This window comes from Salvelinus sp. IW2-2015, linkage group LG4p, assembly GCF_002910315.2.
Source record: "Salvelinus sp. IW2-2015 linkage group LG4p, ASM291031v2, whole genome shotgun sequence".
NCBI classification, from domain to species: domain Eukaryota; kingdom Metazoa; phylum Chordata; class Actinopteri; order Salmoniformes; family Salmonidae; genus Salvelinus; species Salvelinus sp. IW2-2015.
In genome coordinates, this window is record NC_036841.1 from 6,908,812 (window position 1) to 6,927,645 (window position 18,834).

Below are 18,834 nucleotides of genomic sequence, written 5' to 3' on the forward strand. Positions count from 1 at the left end.
GTTGGTTATTACTGCATTGTCGGAACTAGAAGCACAAGCATTTCGCTACACTCGCATTAACATCTGCTAACCATGTGTATGTGACACATTTGATTTGATTTGATACATTAACCTCCTTGCTAACTGTGCTGTGCCTGTTTGAAAACAACAGAAAAAAATTAGGGCTGTAGAGAAGTTGATGAAAGTGATCAAGTGGGGAGCACACACATTAAAAGCCTTATTTCGTGACTCCTTATAGGCTTTTAAGCAAACACATAATATTTAAACATGAGAGCACAGCTAACACAAAACGTAAAACCACTAAACTTGCAATGATACATATATCATGACGGATGCTCATTGCACTTTCAACACAGGAGAGTTTAACAATTGCTAAGTGAGAGAAAATGGTTATGGGAATAAAATACAACTGGCTTACAAATGGAGACAAACCTGTCATAAGCCATCACTGCCAGAATAAGTAAGCACTCATTACATATACATTGCAGAAAAAACCTGCAATATACAACCTTCGTGAGAGATTCCCTTTATTTCTGCCTCATGGCAAAATGTGTAGAACTGCAGATAATTAACTTGAAAACTGAAACAACATAAAAACTATTCAAGATGACATTTTAGGAAGATGGGAAGGAACACAGCTGTCCTGAAGTTAGGTGGGCCAAGAGCCCAGATCTGGCAGTATGGTTTGGGTGTAGGGTCTTCCCAAAGATCCCACTCAGCATCTGTTTGAGCATAGTCTGAAGGTAGGGAGGGCAGCTCCCCTTGCTGCTCTGTAGTTATGCAGTTAACTAGCTAATATGACACAAAACATTCTGTTACAATACATTATAAACTTGATTGCCTTTTTTTTATCATCTTTGGGCAACAGAGAAATGCCAAAATGACACCTGTACAGTATTTGTACTGTCAATTATAGCAACTGAAGTAAAAAAAAACATAATTTACCATTACAAAAAGGAACTATCAGGTTATGTTTTAGTGTAAAGTCTTAGTACCTTTTTACAAGCATGCCTGATTTTAACCATCCTAATGCCATACATAATAGGATTGAAAATTGGTGGACATATCAGAAAATAAACAAATAAAATAGTGCGAAGTATAGGTGGAAGATGAGCAGTATCATATCTGCTTTGTATAATGACAAATAACCAGCCAAAGGAGAAGTTCAGCAAAGAGGCTATATGTGGCGTACAGGTATTAAATGCTTTCTGTTTCGTCTCTTTAGAAGACTTTAAACATATTTGTAGGATTCTTACATATGAGTATATGGTAGGACATATAATACAAGAAATATAAAGCACAGTGACAAGAAGACCCCATATGTTATTCAGCGTAGTATTTGAACAGGCAAGCTTGACTACTGAGTAGTTGTCACAATACAGTCTGTCTAGAACGTAACCACAAAATTGCAGTCGCAAACTCAGGGAGATAATGATGGCGTTGATGAAAAAAGAATACACCCAGGACAGTAGAATTAAGCCACAAATTATTTTACGTGTCATAATATTGTTATATCGTAGAGGATAACAAATAGAAATGTACCTGTCATAGGACATAACTGCTAAATTACTAAATTCTGTTAGAGTATATGTGTACAATACATAAATCTGTAGACAACAATATAGAAGGGAAATATCATGTGTGTCAGACAGCAAGTAAAACATGAGAGCAGGAAACAAAGCAGTGCTCCCATACAACTGATTAACAAACAAAGCACATAGAAACAGATACATGGGTTCATGAAGGCTTCTTTCAATGCAGATAACTCCAATAAGCAAAGCATTGGAAAAAATTATGACAAAATATAATGCAGTTACTACAGCGAAGTAGAAATACTTCAATTGTCCGATATCACCGTGTATGCAGCAAGCCTAAAGACCTTAAAGTGAGTAGAGTTTCCATTGCCTGGGAGTTATTAAGTGTTTGAAGAAGAGTAGCCAATGCTCTCTATATGGTAGCTTTAAATATAAATACATATATATATAATTCATGAAATTACAAAGAACCGACAACCTAAATTGAAATTCCTTGACTTGTTGATTTCAGTGATAGATTTGCCATATCTATACTCACCAACATAGAGCTTTACATTCTCCTCATAACATAATCATAGCCTAAATCAAACATATTATACTTTCTAGCCGTCATTGTAAATATAAATTTGTTCTTACTGATGCCTCGTTAAATAAAGTTAAATTAAAAAGTATCCATCCTCATGTTACTTATTACATTTAAATGGGAAATAATAAATTGATTACATGTAAAGCATGTTAAATCCAAAATGTTCACAGACCATTTCTAAACCATGATGAACTGCTTAACTATGCTCCTCACTTGATTCTTATACTTGTTCCGAGAAAAAGAAAAAAACGCCTACCATGGTGTGTATGCAAATAGTCATCAACACCGGGGGAAATTACATATTTTCAGAGACAAGAAAACCATATAGAGAAAAACCATACCATTTTTATCACAGCCCTTCATGTCCTTAAAAACAAAGCCATTTCTTAAATTCTATAGACATACAGTAATTCATAAACAATGGTAGATTAAACGGAGCATGTCTAGCCCATATGAAATGGCTAGCTTGTCAGGGGTACACGCTGGAGTTCAATCGGTGACGTCACCTGCTCTGAGACCGAGATGTACAGTAGTTGTTTCTCTTGCTCTGCAAAGACCGTGGCTTTTGTGGTCTGACAGGTAATGATGCTTTGCGGGTGATGGTTGTTGATGTTTTCAGAGAGTCACTCGTTCAAGCTCAGGTTGGGGCAAGGTGAGGGACAGAAGCAACACTGTTACAGTACACATGGTCAGAGTGACATTCTTAAAAACCTCTACAGGATTGATGCTAATGTGATTAGCATGAGGTTGTAAATAACAAGAAAATTCCCAGGACATAGACATATCTGATAGTGGCAGAAAGCTTCCATTTTTGTTAATCTAACTGCACTGTCCAATTTACAGTAGCTATTACAGTGAAAGAATACCATGCTATTGTTTGAGGAGAGTGCACAGTTATGAACTTGAAAATGTATTAATAAACCAATTAGGCACATTTGGGCAGTCTTGATACAGAATTTTGAACAGAAATGTAATGGTTCATTGGATCAGTCTAAAACTTTGCACATATACTGCTGCCATCTAGTGGCCAAAATCTAAATTGTGCCTGGGCTGGAATAATACATTATTGCCTTTCTCTTGCATTTCAAAGATGGTACCAAAATAAATAAAAATATTGCTTTCAATTATCTTTCACCAGATCTAATGTGTTATATTCTCCTACATTAATTTAACATTTACACAAACTTCAAAGTGTTTCCTTTAAAATGGTTTAAAGAATATGCATATCCTTGCTACAGGCAGTTAGATTTTGGTATGTCATTTTAGGCGAAATTGAAAAAAAGGATCCGACCCTTAAGGGGTTTTTAAATAATGAGAGTAGTTTGGTAGGATATTACTTGCAGCACATCAGAAGAATACACATCCTTAATGTTATGTTATTGAACTGGCTGTGTGTCACGTTCCTGACCTGTTTTCTCTTGTTTTGTATGTCTTTATTGGTCAGGGCGTGAGTGTTGGGTGGGCAGTCTATGTTTTSTATTTCTATGTTGGGTTTTGTGTTCGGCCTGGTATGATTCTCAATTAGAGACAGGTGTGTTTCGTTTGTCTCTGATTGAGAGTCATACTAAGGCAGCCAGGGTTTCACTGGTGTTTTGTGGGTGTTTGTTTCCTGTGTTAGCGTTTGGGCCACACAGGACTGTTGCAGGTTAGTCACGTTTGTTGTTTTGTTTATTTGTAGTGTTTGTTGGTTTGCCATTAAAATCATGAATACCTCCTACTCCGCATCTTGGTCCGATCCATGCTCCTCCTCGTCTGAGGAGGAGAACGACATTGACAGCCGTTACACTGTGTTAGTGCCCTTTGATCCTGTTAAAACAATGTATGTGTGGGTACCAGTGGAGGCTGGTTGGGGAAGCTATAGGAGGACGGGCTCATTGTAATGGCTGTAATGGAACGGAGGTAAACATGTGGTTTCCATATGTTTGATGTGTTTGATACCATTCCAATTAATCCATTCCAGCCATTACAATGAGCCTGTCCTCCTACAGCTCTTCCCAATAGCCTCCACTGGTGGGGACCTCTAGGCTGGTACTTTACAATATAGAAGAAGAATGTGACATTACCAATGGGCTGGGTAGGCAATGTTATCAGATCTATCATTAACGTTTTAGCAGGAGTTTGAGTGTTATGTATTTTGCACCATGTACAATAAATAATTAGTTTTGGTGAAACCAATCCAAAGCCTCTGACAAAGGGACGGTTTCCTGGACACAGATTAAGGCTACTGTCAGAGTCGTGTGTATAGGTGGCAGGGAAGTCAGGCGCAGGAGAGTTAAACGGAGTGTAAATGGAGACTTTTAATAAATGTCCACTTAACATGCTCCAAACACGAAAATGTACATACATAAAATAAACATGGGTACGAGGACCCGTCGCGCACCTATACACCAAGAAACAACACTTGACATAAAACAATCTCTGACAAAGACATGAGGGGAAACAGAGGGTTAAATACACAAGAGGTAATGGATGGGATTGAAAACAGGTGTGTGGGAAGACAAGACAAAACCAATGGAAAATGAAAATTGGATCGATGATGGCTAGAAGACCGGTGACGTCGACCGCCGAACACCGCCCGAACAAGGAGAGGCAACGACTTCGGCAGAAGTCGTGACAGCTACTCCTGAACTAAACCACACTGTCAATGGTGATTCTCCATTGAGAATGTGTTTTATTCTAAAACTAGTCTTAATCTGGATCCTGTAATCTGGTTCTTTGACTTGTTCCTCACCGCTGTAGGCATCTATCTGTGTATTGTTGAGGAGTTACCTTGCTAGCTTCAATCTGAATGAGCAGTGGTGGAAATGCTTGAGTAAAGTAGTCACTCAGTAAAATATTACTTGAGTAAAAGACTAAAAGTATTTTGTTTGAAATATACTAAAGCATCAATAGTAAATGTAATTGCTAAAATATACTTAAGTATCAAAAGTAAAAGTATTAATCATTTCAAATTCTAATTATATTAAGTAAACCTGACGGCAACATTTTCTTGTTTTAATTTACAGAAAGCCAGGGGCATACTCCAACACATAATTTACGAACAAAGCATGTGTTTTTAGTGTGTCCGCCAGATCAGAGGCAGTAGGGATGACCAGGGATGTTCTCTTGATAAGTAAGTGATTTGGACCATTTCCTGTTCAGCTAAGCATTCAAATTGTAACGAGTTTTTGGGTGTCAGTGAAAATGTATGGAGTAAAAAGCACATTATTTTCATTAGGAATGTAGTGAAGTAAAAGTTGTCTATATGAATAGTAAAGTACAGAAACCCCCAAAAACTATTTTTTTTACTGAAGTACTTTACACCACTGCTGGTGTTTGATAGCTAGCATAAAAAACAAGACACATAATGCTGTAATAATGACAAAAATATTCTTAAACTATTGACAACTTCGTCAGTAAAACAGGGGGAGAACATATACCTTACTTACAGTTCTGGTAGTCACGCACAGTGAGGAATAAATTGGTCAGAAAGGAAATAATGTCCAAAACTGATATTTTTGCTCACAGCAGTACATTAGGTGGTGAGCTGTACTTGGTAAAGAACTAAACACTCTTCCAGCTTGTGATAGCTGTGACGTCATCACTGAATTCTTAAAGAGACCGGCTTTCTTACACAGCCACCCCAAATGTCTGCAACAACATTCTAACCAGATGGAAAGTCTGTTCTAGGTGGCAGGTTATTCTGCATCGTAATCAAGGATGGCTGGGAGCTGCACCAGCCGGGCCACTGGACGTAGGTACAGTTGAAGTCAGAAGTTTACATACACCTTAGCCAAATACATTTAAACTCAGTTATTCACAATTCCTTACATTTAAGCATAGTAACAATTCCCTGTTTTAGGTCAGTTAGGATCACCACTTTATTTTAAGAATGGGAAATGGCGGAATAATAGTAGAGCGAATGATTTATTTCAGATTTTATTTCTTTCATCACATTCCCAATGGGTCAGAAGTTTACATACACTCAATTAGTATTTGGTAGCATTGCCTTTAAATTGTTTCACTTGGGTCAAACGTTTCGGGTAGCCTTCCACAAGCTTCTCACAATAAGTTGGGTGAATTTTGGCCCATTCCTCCAGACAGAGCTGGTGTAACTGAGTCAGGTTTGTAGGCCTCCTTGCTCGCACACACTTTTTCATTTCTGCCCACAAACTTTCTATGGGATTGAGGTCAGGGCTTTTGTATGGCCAACTCCAATACCTTGACTTTGTTGTCCTTAAGCCATTTTGCCAAAGCTTTGGAAGTATGCTTGGGGTCATTGCCATTTGGAAGACCCATTTGCGACCAAGCTTTAACTTCTTGACTGATGTCTTGAGATGTTGCTTCAATATATCACATAATTGTCCTCTCTCATGATACCATCTATTTTGTGAAGTGCAACAGTCCCTCCTGCAGTAAAGCACCCCCACAAACATGCTGCTGCCACCCCCATGCTTCACGGTTGGGATGGTGTTCTTCGGCTTGCAAGCCTCCCCCCTTTTCCCCAAACATAATGATGGTCATTATGGACAAACAGTTCTATTTTTGTTTCATCAGACCAGAGGACATTTCTCCAAAAAGTACGATATTTGTCCCCATGTGCAGTTGCAAACCGTAGTCTGGCTTTTTATGGCGGTTTTGGAGCAGTGGCTTCTTTCCTTGCTGAGCGGCCTTTCAGGTTATGTTCGATACAAGACTCGTTTTACTGTGGATATAGATACTTTTGTACCTGTTTCCTCCCAACATCTTCACAAGGTCTTTTGCTGTTGTTCTGGACTGATTTGCACTTTTTGCACCAAAGTATGTTCATCTCTAGGAGATAGAATGCGTCTCCTTCTTGAGCGGTATGACGGCTGTGTGGTCCCATGGTGTTTATACTGCATACTGTTGTTTGTTACAGAATGAACGTGGTACCTTCAGACGTTTGGAAATTGCTCCCAAGATGAACCAGACTTGTGAAGGTCTACAATTGTTTTGAGGTCTTGGCTTGATTCTTTTGATTTTCCATGATGTCAAGCAAAGAGGCACAGGTACACCTCCAATGGCTGATGTCAATCAGCCTAACAGAAGCTTCTAAAGCCGTGATATAATTTTCTGGAATTTTCCAAGCTGTTTAAAGGCACAGTCAACTTAGTGTATATAAACTTCTGACCCTCTGAAATTGTGATGCAGTGAATTATAAGTGAAATAATCTGTCTGTAAACCATTGTTGGAAAAATGAATTGTGTCATGCACAAAGTAGATGTCCTAACCGACTTGCCAAAACTATAGGTTGTTAACAAGAAATTTGTGGAGTGGTTGAAAAACGAGTTTTAATGACTCCAACCTAAGTGTATGTAAACTTCCGACTTCAACTGTACATGCTCCAGTTGTTCAAAGATGGAACCTGTTGAGAGTGAGGATGAAGTACCTGCGGTGAGGAACACCGGGTTCGGGCCTCGTCCCGAGGATGATAAGGATGATTCTGGCCCAGTGGGACTGAGATTTGTAGAGATTATGGATCCTTGCATTTTGGCTGAATCATATGTGGTGTCAGGTTGGGTGGAGAAGAGGTTGGGGACTGTTGAGTTGGTGAAGTTAACTCGGAATGGACTCGTGATGATTTATTGTGTTTCCTCCGCCCCAAAGGAGCGGGCTCTCCGGACAAGAATTATGACTTGCGACAGGGCGCCGTTGAAAGGAGTAATAACAGGGGTGGCATTAAAAACTTCTTATGGCTTGGGGGCAGTATTTCGACGTCTGGATAAGAAGCGTGCCCAAAGTAGAAGCTAGGATATGCATATAATTGGTAGATTTGGATATAAAACACTCTAAAGTCTCCAAAACTGTTAAAATAATGTCTGTGAGTATAACAGAACTGATATGGCAGGCAAAAACCTGAGGAAAATCCATCCAGGAAGTGGTATTTTTTTATGTGGGTATTTTCAATTGAATGCCTAATGTATCTAATGGGTTAGGACCCCGATTGCAGCTCCTATGGCTTCCACTAGATGTCAACAGTCTTTAGACATTGTTTCGGGCTTGTTTTCTGAAAAATGAAGAAGAATGAGACCCTTTCTGTCAGTGGACTGTAGAATCATGCAGTGCTGGTTTGCGCGCCCTTCGTTGTTTTTCCTTTCTATTGAATACACTATTGTCCGGTTGAAATATTATTGATTATTTAGACAATTGACAACCTGAGGATTAATTACAAACATTGTTTGACATGTTTTGACGAACTTTACCGGTACTATTAGGATGTATTCGTCTGCATGTTTTGACCGCCTTTGAGCCAGTGGATTACTGAACAAAACACGCCAACAAAACAGAGTTTTTGGGATATAAAGAGGGACTTTATTGAACAAAATGAACATTTATTGTGTAGCTGGGACTCTTGTGACTGCAACCATATGAAGATCTTCTAAGGTAAGTGATTAATTTTAATCGCTATATCTGACTTTTGTAATTCCTTTACTTGGTTGTAAAATGTTTGTATGCTTTTGTAAGCGGGGCGCTGTCCTCAGATAATTGCATGGTATACTTTCGCCGTAAAGCCTTTTTGAAATCTGACAAAGTGGCTGGATTAACAAGAAGTTAATCTTTAAGCCGATGTATAACACTTGTATTTTTTATGAATGTTTATTATGACAATTTCTGTATTTTGAATTTGGCGCTCTGCAATTTCACCGGATGTTGTCGAGGTGGGTCGCTAGCGGAACGCCTGCGCCAGAAAGGTTAAGGCGGAGCAGTTGAAGTTGAAAGATTCCCGGTGTCTGTGACGCCTGCTTTTAGGTGAGACGTGGATCCAGTGGAGAGCGTGGGGAAATGGAGAAGACATTTTCTGTCATCAAAAAGAAAGGGGGACCAAGGCACCCTTTATATAATTAATTAAAATGCCTTTATTTGTATGGCATGTTCAATGGAAACAAACTTTAAAAACTCAGACACATTTGGGCTGCATGGCCTTCGTCAGGGAGTACAAAGAAATMATAATACAATGTCCTCTTTTGAACAGCCTTTTCCAATCGCCCCTGATAGAATGGTGGCGCAAGTAAAACGCGAGGCTCGGCGTCTACCCAGATTTTGAGAATTAGTTGTAGTTTACTTAATAGTTCTTAGTTTATTCACTCAGTACAGCCTGATGTACACTTTATATAGCTGACAAGAACTCCTGGATATTGGAACACAATGCACAAAGAGTTTTTGACAACTACTACTGGAGATCGCGAAGACGCCCAGGGAGACTGAAACATCGCTGAGAGGAAGTGCCCGGAGGCTGCGTCGAAATCGTAAACAAAGGAGAAGGAAGCGAGGTGGCCTCCGGGCTTGGCCAAAGCTAACCCCATATCGGCTTTCACTACCTAGTCTTTTCCTCGCTAGCGTCCGATCACTGGTGAACAAAATGGACGAAATACGACTAAGAATCATCTAAAGAAAATTGATTATGGATTGCAGCATCATGATTTTCACAGAAACGTGGCTGAACAACAGCATACCCAACAACGCTATTGGGCTACAGGGGTGTGACTTCTTCAGGGCTGATCYTACGGCAGAGGACTGGTAAGACCAGAGGAGGTGGTRTGTGCATTTATGTAAACAAAGCATGGTGTACAGACAGTAACAWAACCGGGAGTCACTGCTCAACCAATCTAGAYTACCTGATAATTAGGTGCAGMCCTTTCTACTTGCCTCGGGAGCTGACATCCATTGTTGTTACTGCAGCCTATATACCTCTGGATGCTAATGCTAAACTAGCAATGAAAGAACTGCAGGTTGCTATTAGCAAACAGCAAACTMCACATRCTYATGGTGCTTTTATAGTTGCAGGGGATTTTAACCACTCAAATCTGAAAACTGTTTTTCCCAAATTCCACRAAAATGTRTCCTGCCCCATTAGAGGAGATAATACACTAGACCACGTGTATACAAACATTCCGGAGGCTTACAAAGCCATTCCGATCCCCCACCTGGGACAGTCTGATCACCTTTCACTGTTCCTACTCCCCAAGTATTTACCCCTCATTAAACACGTGAAACCATCAGTGAGGACAGTCAAAGTGTGGTCAGAGGGGTCAGACTCATTACTACAGCACCAGTTTCAACATACAGAATGGAGATTGTTTGCCTCTCAGGCCACACTTGACTCCCATACGGACATTGAAACATATGCTTCTTCCGTTCGGCATTATATCAACATCTGCATCAACAATGTCACCACCCATAAACGAATAAAGACCTTCCCCAACCAGAAGCCTTGTATGAACAGAGAGGTAAAGACACGCAATGCTGCTTTCAGATTTGGCGATGCGGAAGCCTACAGCTCATCGAGGGCCAACCTGAAAAAGGGCCTCAAGATGGCTAAACATGACCACAAACTGCGGATTGAGGAGCACTTCAACAACAACTCCGACCCTCAACTCATGTGGCAGGGCATCCAAGCCATCACAGACTACCGGCCAAAAAACCTAGACTTTAGCTCAGCATTCAGTACGGTCATTCCCTCTAGGTTGGTCACCAAACTCCATGACCCAGGGATCAGCCCCTCTCTCTGTAACTGGACTTTGGACTTCCTAACCAACAGACCCCAGTCTGTCAGGTTAGATAACTTCACCTCCTCAACCCTGAACCTGAACACCAGTGTGCCACAGGGCTGCGTGCTTTTTCCCCTCCTGTACTCCCTCTTCACCTACGACTGCGTTCCTGTACACGGTTCCAAAACCATCGTCAAGTTTACAGACGACACCACGGTGGTAGGCCTGATCAATGACAATGACGAGTCAGCCTAGAGGGAGGAGGTCAAGCATCTGGCTGCATGGTGCTCCGACAACAACCTGGCCCTCAATGCAAAGAAAACCAAGGAGCTCATTGTGGATTACGTGAGCGTGTGCCCAGCTTCAAATTCCTAGGTGTCTACATCTCCGAGGACCTCTCCTAGACGCTCAACACCTCAACCCTGGTCAAAAAGGTGCAGCAGCGCCTGTACTTTTTGAGGAGGCTGAAGAAGGCCCGTCTGTCTCCCAAGATCCTGGTCAACTTTTACTGCTGCACGGTCYAGAAAATTCTGACAAACTGCGCCACAGTGTGGTTTGGCGGATGCTCCGTGGCCGACCAGGAGGTCCTGCAACTGATGGTGAAAACCTCCCAGCACATCACAGGTGCCCCGCTCCCTGCCATCGTAGARCTCCAGCTCAAGCAGTGTCTGCGTAYGGCGCYTGGCATCATCAGGGACCCTTCACATCCATGCCACAAACTGTTTGCCCTCTTACCATCAGYCAGGCAGTACAGGTCTCTACATTCCCACACTAGCAGGCTCAAGAACAGTTTATTTCTACTGTAACCCTGCTGAACTCTGTGACACGGCACCAGCCATATCCACCCGCCCACCACTTAGTACTGCCTCTCAGGGACCTTGTTGCACTACTCTCTTTGCACTCTTCATGGTACTACTGGACTCTGACATTGCTTTGCAAAGTCTGATTAAAGGACATTTTTCAGTTGTACATGTACATGTCTACCTCGGTAACCTCATTGCTGCTATTCCTGCATTTCAGTTGCGTGTCTCCTTGCACTTTCAATTTGCCTTCATTGCACATTTAGACTTGCCATTTGTACATCCCATTTAATAACATACATTGTACTTCATTGTTTCAGTTGTACATTCGTGCACTCTTATTTGCAATTCTGGTCAGATGCTAACTGCATTTCGTTGTAATGCACTTGTACTTTCTCAATGAAAATAAAGTTGAATCTAATCTAAAAAAAAAGTTGAAGAGGGAGTGGTTACAGCATTCATTGGACAACACCTAATAAGCAATACTATACAGTTTTAAAAAGTGACATATGTTATCAAAAATGCAACTCAAAGCTAGAAGCATCAGAACCCCTAGAAAGGTTGTTCCAACCTTGAACTTAACTGAGCAAAGTGCCAAGAACAGGAGAGCCATCTATTCCATAGTACACTGTCCTTTGCCAATATCATTGGCATCTACAAGGCTATGCTAGGTAATCTGCTATCCGAGCAGCTAACCGATCGCTGCAGCTGTACATAGTCCATCTGTAAACTACCCACCCAATTTACCTACCTCACCCCCCATACTGCTTTTATTTATTTACTTTTCTGCTCTTTTGCACACCAGTATCTCTTCTTGCACATGATCATCTGATGATTTATCACTCCAGTGTTAATCTACTAAATTGTAATTATTCGATTTATTGCCTACCTCATGCCTTTTGCACACATTGTATATAGATTCTCCTTTTTTCTACCATGTTATTGACTTGTTTATTGTTTACTCCATGTGTAACTCTGTGTTGTCTGTTCACACTGCTATGCTTTATCTTGGCCAGGTCGCAGTTGCAAATGAGAACTTGTTCTCAACTAGCCTACCTGGTTAAATAAAGGTGAAATAAAAAAAATAAAAAATAAAAAATACATAATCAACTAATGAATTCAATACAAAGATTGACCTATTTAGTTTCTACAGGAATCTATACCTGAAGGCCTGGTACAAGCTAAACATCTCTCCAACTACAAACACCAGTGTTTCAGGTCAGGCAGTTTCTGTGCCCTCAAAAACACATTTTAAGCCCAAGTCCACATTTTGACCCATTGTCCAGAATGTCATACTAAATACATTTGCCAAGCAGGTGAATTTTGATGTGGAGAATCTGTTTAAGAGCAAAATTTACTCTAGCCAAAGACAACGTAATCTTTCTAAGACAGAGAGGGATGCAGATTAATTATTGTCCAAAAATGGACGGATTGTGGTTAAAAAAGCAGACAAAGGTGACGCTACAGTAGTGTGGAGTAAAGACAAATATCTTACAGAAGCCTACCGTCAATTAGACAATGARGAATTCTACCAATCTCTTACCTTCAACCCTACAGAGGACCTAAAAACTGATTTGAAAGGAGTCCTCACAGAGCTAAGGAGAATGGCTACATTTCAGACAATGAGTTCAAATGTATTTTCAATGACAGTTCGCATATGGCTTCTTTTTATCTTCTTCCAAAAGTCAACAAGAATCATGAAAACCCCCCAGGCAAACCAGTCATTAGTGGCAATGAAAGTCTGACAGAACCCATCTCTAAGTACATTGATTACTTTATTAAGCCTGTTCTGCTGTCACTCCCAGCCTATCTTCGAGATACCACAGGTGTTAAATGAACAATATAGGTACAGCTTCCTTTTTAGTCACCATGGATGTGGAGTCTCCATACATCAACTTTGAACATGAACAAGGATTGGCATCTATGCACCATTTCTTGAGTACCCGGCCTGAGACTGAGATGCCTCCTACAGAATTAATTGTCTCATTGACTGAATGGACTCTTAATAATAACATCTTTGTCTTTAAGGACTGTATTTTTAAACAAGTCAAAGGATATGCCATGGAAGCTTGCTACAGCCCTTCTTACGCTGGTTTGTACTTTGGAAATTGGAAAATTACTTCATTTTGGATCCTTCTAAAAAAAACAGTTCTTTGACCGGATTATATGTAGGGGACGCTATATATTGATGATGTTTGCCTGTTCTGGTCTGGCTTAGAAGATAAATGTATTTCCTTCCACCAATTCCATAACACCATTAACCCTAACATCATACTAACTATGGAGTACAGCAAGGATCATTCATTTTTAGAACCTTGACATCAGTAAAAATGACAAAGGTTGTTTACACACATCAATCTTTAGGAAGCCTACCAGATGGGAATACCATTCTGAGGGCAGACAGCTTTCACCCCAAAAGGCTAAAAAGAGAACAGTCCATATGGCCAATTCCAAAGAGTCCACAGAGTTTGCGATCAGGAGACAGACTACAGCGTCAAATCTGCTGAATTGGAGAATAGCTTCTTGAATCAGGGGTACAGCGCTCCGGTCCTGAAAGATGCAGGTATTGGGGCAGGACGACTTGACAGAGAGAACTTGTTGTGAAGGGGAGTGTCTCGTGATGTACCAGAGAGAGTGTACTTTGTTACAAAATACAGCACTGAAGCTGAGAACATTAAAATAATCATTACAAATAATTGGAGAATCATCCAAAGTGATACTCTACTATGCCAAGTCTTCCCAGAGCCACCAGTCTTAAGCTTTAATAGATGTCCTACCCTAAATTACAAATTAGTCCACAGCTATCTTCCTGGTGACTCTCCAAAAACTTGGCTAGACCACAAACCCAGGGGCTCTTTTTAAATGCAACCAGTGCAACATTGAAGAAATATTACACAGAAAATGTATTTTGTTGACACAGCTTCTAAAATGCAGTATCACGTCAAGCATTTCATTAACTGTCATATTCAAGGTTGGAACAACCTTTCTAGGGATTCTGATGCTTCTAGCTTTGAGTTGCATTTTTGATAACATATCTACAGTATTTCACTTTTTAATGTGTATAGTATTGCTTATTAGATGTTGTCCAATAAATGCTGCAACCACTTCCTCTTCAACTTTTTTTTAGATTAGATTCAACTTTATTGTCATTGAACAAGAACAAGTACAGTACAACAAAATGCAGTTAGCATCTGACCAGAATAGCAAATAAGAGTGCACGAATGTACAACTGAAACAATGAAGTACAATGTATGTTATTAAATGGGATGTATAAATGGCAAGTACAAATGGCAAGTCTAAATGTGCAATGAAGGCAATTTGAAAGTGCAAGAAGGCACGCAACTGAAATGCAGGAATAGCAGCAATGAGGTTACCAAGGTAGACATGTACATGTACATCTGAATAATGTCCTTAATCAGACTTTGCAAAGCAATGTCAGAGTCCAGTAGTGCCATGAAGAGTGCAAAGAGAGTAGTGCAACAAGGTCCCTGAGAGGCAGTACTAAGTGGTGGGTGGGGGGATATGGCTGGTGCCGTGTCACAGAGTTCAGCAGGGTTACAGTAGAAATATACTGTTCTTGAGCCTGCTAGTGTGGGAATGTAGAGATCTGTACCGCCTGCCTGATGGTAAGAGGGCAAACAGTTTGTGGCATGGATGTGAAGGGTCCCTGATGATGCCACGCATCCTACGCAGACACTGCTTGAGCTGGAGATCTACGACGGCAGGGAGCGGGGCACCTGTGATGTGCTGGGGGGTTTTCACCATCCGTTGCAGGGCCTTCCAGTCGGCCACGGAACACCCGCCAAACCACACTATGGCGCAGTTTGTCAGAATTTTCTCAACCGTGTAGAGGTAAAAGTTGACCAGGATCTTGGGAGACAGGCGGGCCATGCAGCTGAAACGCGTCTGAGTTTTTAAACTTCAGCCTCCTCAAAAAGTACAGGCGCTGCTGCACCTTTTTGACCAGGGTTGAGGTGTTGAGGGTCTAGGAGAGGTCCTCGGAGATGTAGACACCTAGGAATTTGAAGCTGGGCACACGCTCACGTAATCCACAATGAGCTCCTTGGTTTTCTTTGCATTGAGGGCCAGGTTGTTGTCAGAGCACCATGCAGCCAGATGCTTGACCTCCTCCTTGTAGGCTGACTCGTCATTGTCATTGATCAGGCCTACCATGGTGTCGTCTGCAAACTTGACGATGGTGTTGGAACCGTGTACAGGAACGCAGTAGTAGGTGAAGAGGGAGTACAGGAGGGGAAACAACACGCAGCCCTGTGGCACACTGGTGTTCAGGTTCAGGGTTGAGGAGGTGAAGTTATCTAACCTGGCAAACTGGGGTCTGTTGGTTAGGAAGTCCAAAGTCCAGTTACAGAGAGAGGGGCTGATCCCTAGGTCATGGAGTTTGATGACCAACCTAGAGGGAATGACCATATTGAATGCTGAGCTAAAGTCTATGAACAGTATTCTCACATAGGTGTTGGTTTTGTCCAGGGGGGTCAGGGCAGAGTGTAAAGCTGTGGAGATGGCGTCCTCTGTAGACCTTTTCGGTCGGTAGGCAAACTGTTGGGGATCCAGTGTTGGAGGAAGGCAGGACTTAAGGTAGGCCAAAACCAGTCTTTCGAAGCACTTCAGGTCGGAAGTCATTCAGGCTTGATGTGGTCGACTGCTTCGGCACTGGCACAATGGTTGCGGTGGGGACAACCGCCTGGGCCAAAGACAGGTTGAAAATGTCAGTGAAGACCTCGGCCATCTGCCCGGCACATGCTCTGAACACATGACCGGGGACGCCATCAGGACCAGCAGCCTTGCGTGCATTCACCCTGCTCAGTGCAGACAACACATCTGCTATGGATAGTCTGAGGGGGAGCTCAGCTTTGATGGCTGGATCTTTGTTGTCCCTGTCGAAGCGAGCATAGAACCTGTTTAACTTCTTATGGCTGGGGGCAGTATTGAGTAGCTTGGATGAATAAGGTGCCCAGAGTAAACTGCCTGCTCCTCAGTCCCAGTTGCCAATATATGCATATTTGGATAGAACACACTCTGAATTTTCTAAAACTGTTTGAATGATGTCTGTGAGTATAACAGAACTCATATGGCAGGCAAAAACCTGGGAAAAAATCCAACCAGGAAATGGGAAATCTGAGGTTGGTCGATTTTCAACTCAGCCCCTATTGAAGATACATTGGGATATTGGTCATGTTGCACTTCCTAAGGCTTCCACTAGATGTCAACCGTCTTTAGAAACTTGTTTAAGGCTTTTACTGTAAAGTGGGGCTGAATGAGAGGGGAATGAGTCAGAGGTCTGGCAGAATGCTTTGAGCTCGTGACGCTCGTTCATGTGAGAGCGAGCTCTGTTCCATTTGCTTTTCTGAAGACAAAGGAATTCTCCGGTTGGAACATTATTGAAGATTTATGTTAAAAACATCCTAAAGATGGATTCTATACATTGTTTGACATGTTTCTACGGACTGTAACGGAACTTTTGGACATTTCGTCTGCTCCTAGTGAACGCGCTTCGTGAGTTTGGATTTGTTTACCAAACGCGCTAACAAAAGGAGCTATTTGGACATAAATGATGGACATTATCGAACAKAARAAACCTTTATTGTGGAACTGGGATTCCTGGGAGTGCATTCTGATGAAGATAATCAAACGTAAGTGAATATTTATAATGTTATTTCTGACTTCTGTTGACTGCACAATATGGCGGATATCTTTTTGTCTTGTTTGTGCTCTGAGCGCCGTACTCAGATTATTGCATGGTTTGCTTTTTCCGTAAAGCTTTTTTTTATTTTTTATCTGACACAGCGGTTGCATTAAGGAGAAGTGGATCTAAAATCCCATGTATAACACTTGTATCTTTGATCAACGTTTATTATGAGTATTTCTGGAAATTGATGTGGCTCTCTGCAAAATCACCAGATGTTTTTGGAACTACTGAACATAACGCGCCAATGTATACTGATATTTTTCTATATAAATATGTAACTTTCCCGAACAAAACATACATGTATTGTGTAACATGAAGTCCTATGAGTGTCAACTGATGAAGATCATCAAAGGTTAGTGATGAATTTTATCTCTATTTCTGCTTTTTGTGACTCCTGTCTTTGGCTGGAAAAATGGCTGTGTTTTTCTGTGACTTGGCGGTGACCTAACATAATCGTTTGTGGTGCTCTTTGCGTGTAAAGCCTTTTGAAATCGGACCTGTGGTGGGATTAACAACAAGATTACCTTTAAAATGGTATAAGATACTTGTATGTTTGAGGAATTTTAATTATGAGATTTCTGTTGTTTGAATTTGGCGCCCTGCACTTTCACTGGCTGTTGTCATATCGATACCGTTAACGGGATCGCAGCCATAAGAAGTTAACTCGTCGGCGATGGAGACGTCGCTGGCTGTGGGGGTAGGTTTTTTTGGCCTGTAGTCTTTTGATGGCTTGGATGCCCTGCCACATGCGTCGAGGGTCTGGGGTCTGTTGGTTAGGAAGTCCAAAGTCCAGTTACAGAGAGAGGGGCTGATCCCTGGTCATGGAGTTTGGTGACCAACCTAAGAGGAATGACCGTACTGAATGCTGAGCTAAAGTCTAGGTTTTTTGGCCGGTAGTCTGTGATGGCTTGGATGCCTGCCACATGAGTTGAGGGTCGGAGTTGTTGTGAAGTGCTCTCTCACGCAGTTTGTGTCATGTTTAGCCATCTTGAGGCCCTTTTTCAGGTTGGCCTCCGATGAGCTGTGGGCTTCGCATCGCCAAATCTGAAAGCAGCATTGCGTGTCTTTACCTCTCTGTTCATACAAGGCTTCTGGTTGGGAAGGTCTTATTCGTTTATGGGTGGTGACATTGTTGATGCAGATGTTGATATAATGCCGAGACGAAGAAGCATATGTTTCAATGTCCGTATGGGAGTCAATGTGTGGACCTGAGAGGCAAACTTCTCCATTCTGTATGTTGAAACTGGTGCTGTAGTAATGAGTCTGACCCTCTGACCACACTTTGAATCTGTCCTCACTGATGGTTTCACGTGTTTAATGAGGGTAAATACTTGGGGAGTAGGAACAGTGAAAGGTGATCAGACGTCCAGGTGGGGGATCGGAATGGCTTTGTAAGCCTCCGGAATGTTTGTATACACGTGGTCTAGTGTATTATCTCTCTCTAATGGGGCAGAGACATTTTATGTGGAATTTGGGAAAAACAGTTTTCAGATTTGAGTGGTAAAATCCCCTGCAACTATAAAAGCACCATTAGGATGTGCAGTTTGCTGTTTGCTAATAGCAAACCTGCAGTTCTTTCATTGCTAGTTTAGCATTAGCATCCAGAGATATAGGTCTGCAGTACAACAATGATGTCAGCTCCGAGGCAAGTAGAAAGGACTGCACCTAATTATCAGGTATTCTAGATTGGTTGAGCAGTGACTCCCGGTTATGTTAC

General features: G+C 41.5%; 1 protein-coding gene across 1 annotated transcript; it reads right to left on the bottom strand.

Annotated features, from left to right (window-relative positions):
• Window positions 1-968: 968 nt before the first annotated feature.
• LOC111956912 (olfactory receptor 11A1-like) lies at window positions 969-2,484 on the bottom strand. Its single transcript, XM_070436758.1, is given in 3 exon segments — window positions 969-1,853; window positions 1,856-1,905; window positions 2,463-2,484. Coding segments are annotated over 3 exon segments (957 nt in total).
• Between the last annotated feature and the right edge of the window lie 16,350 nt (window positions 2,485-18,834).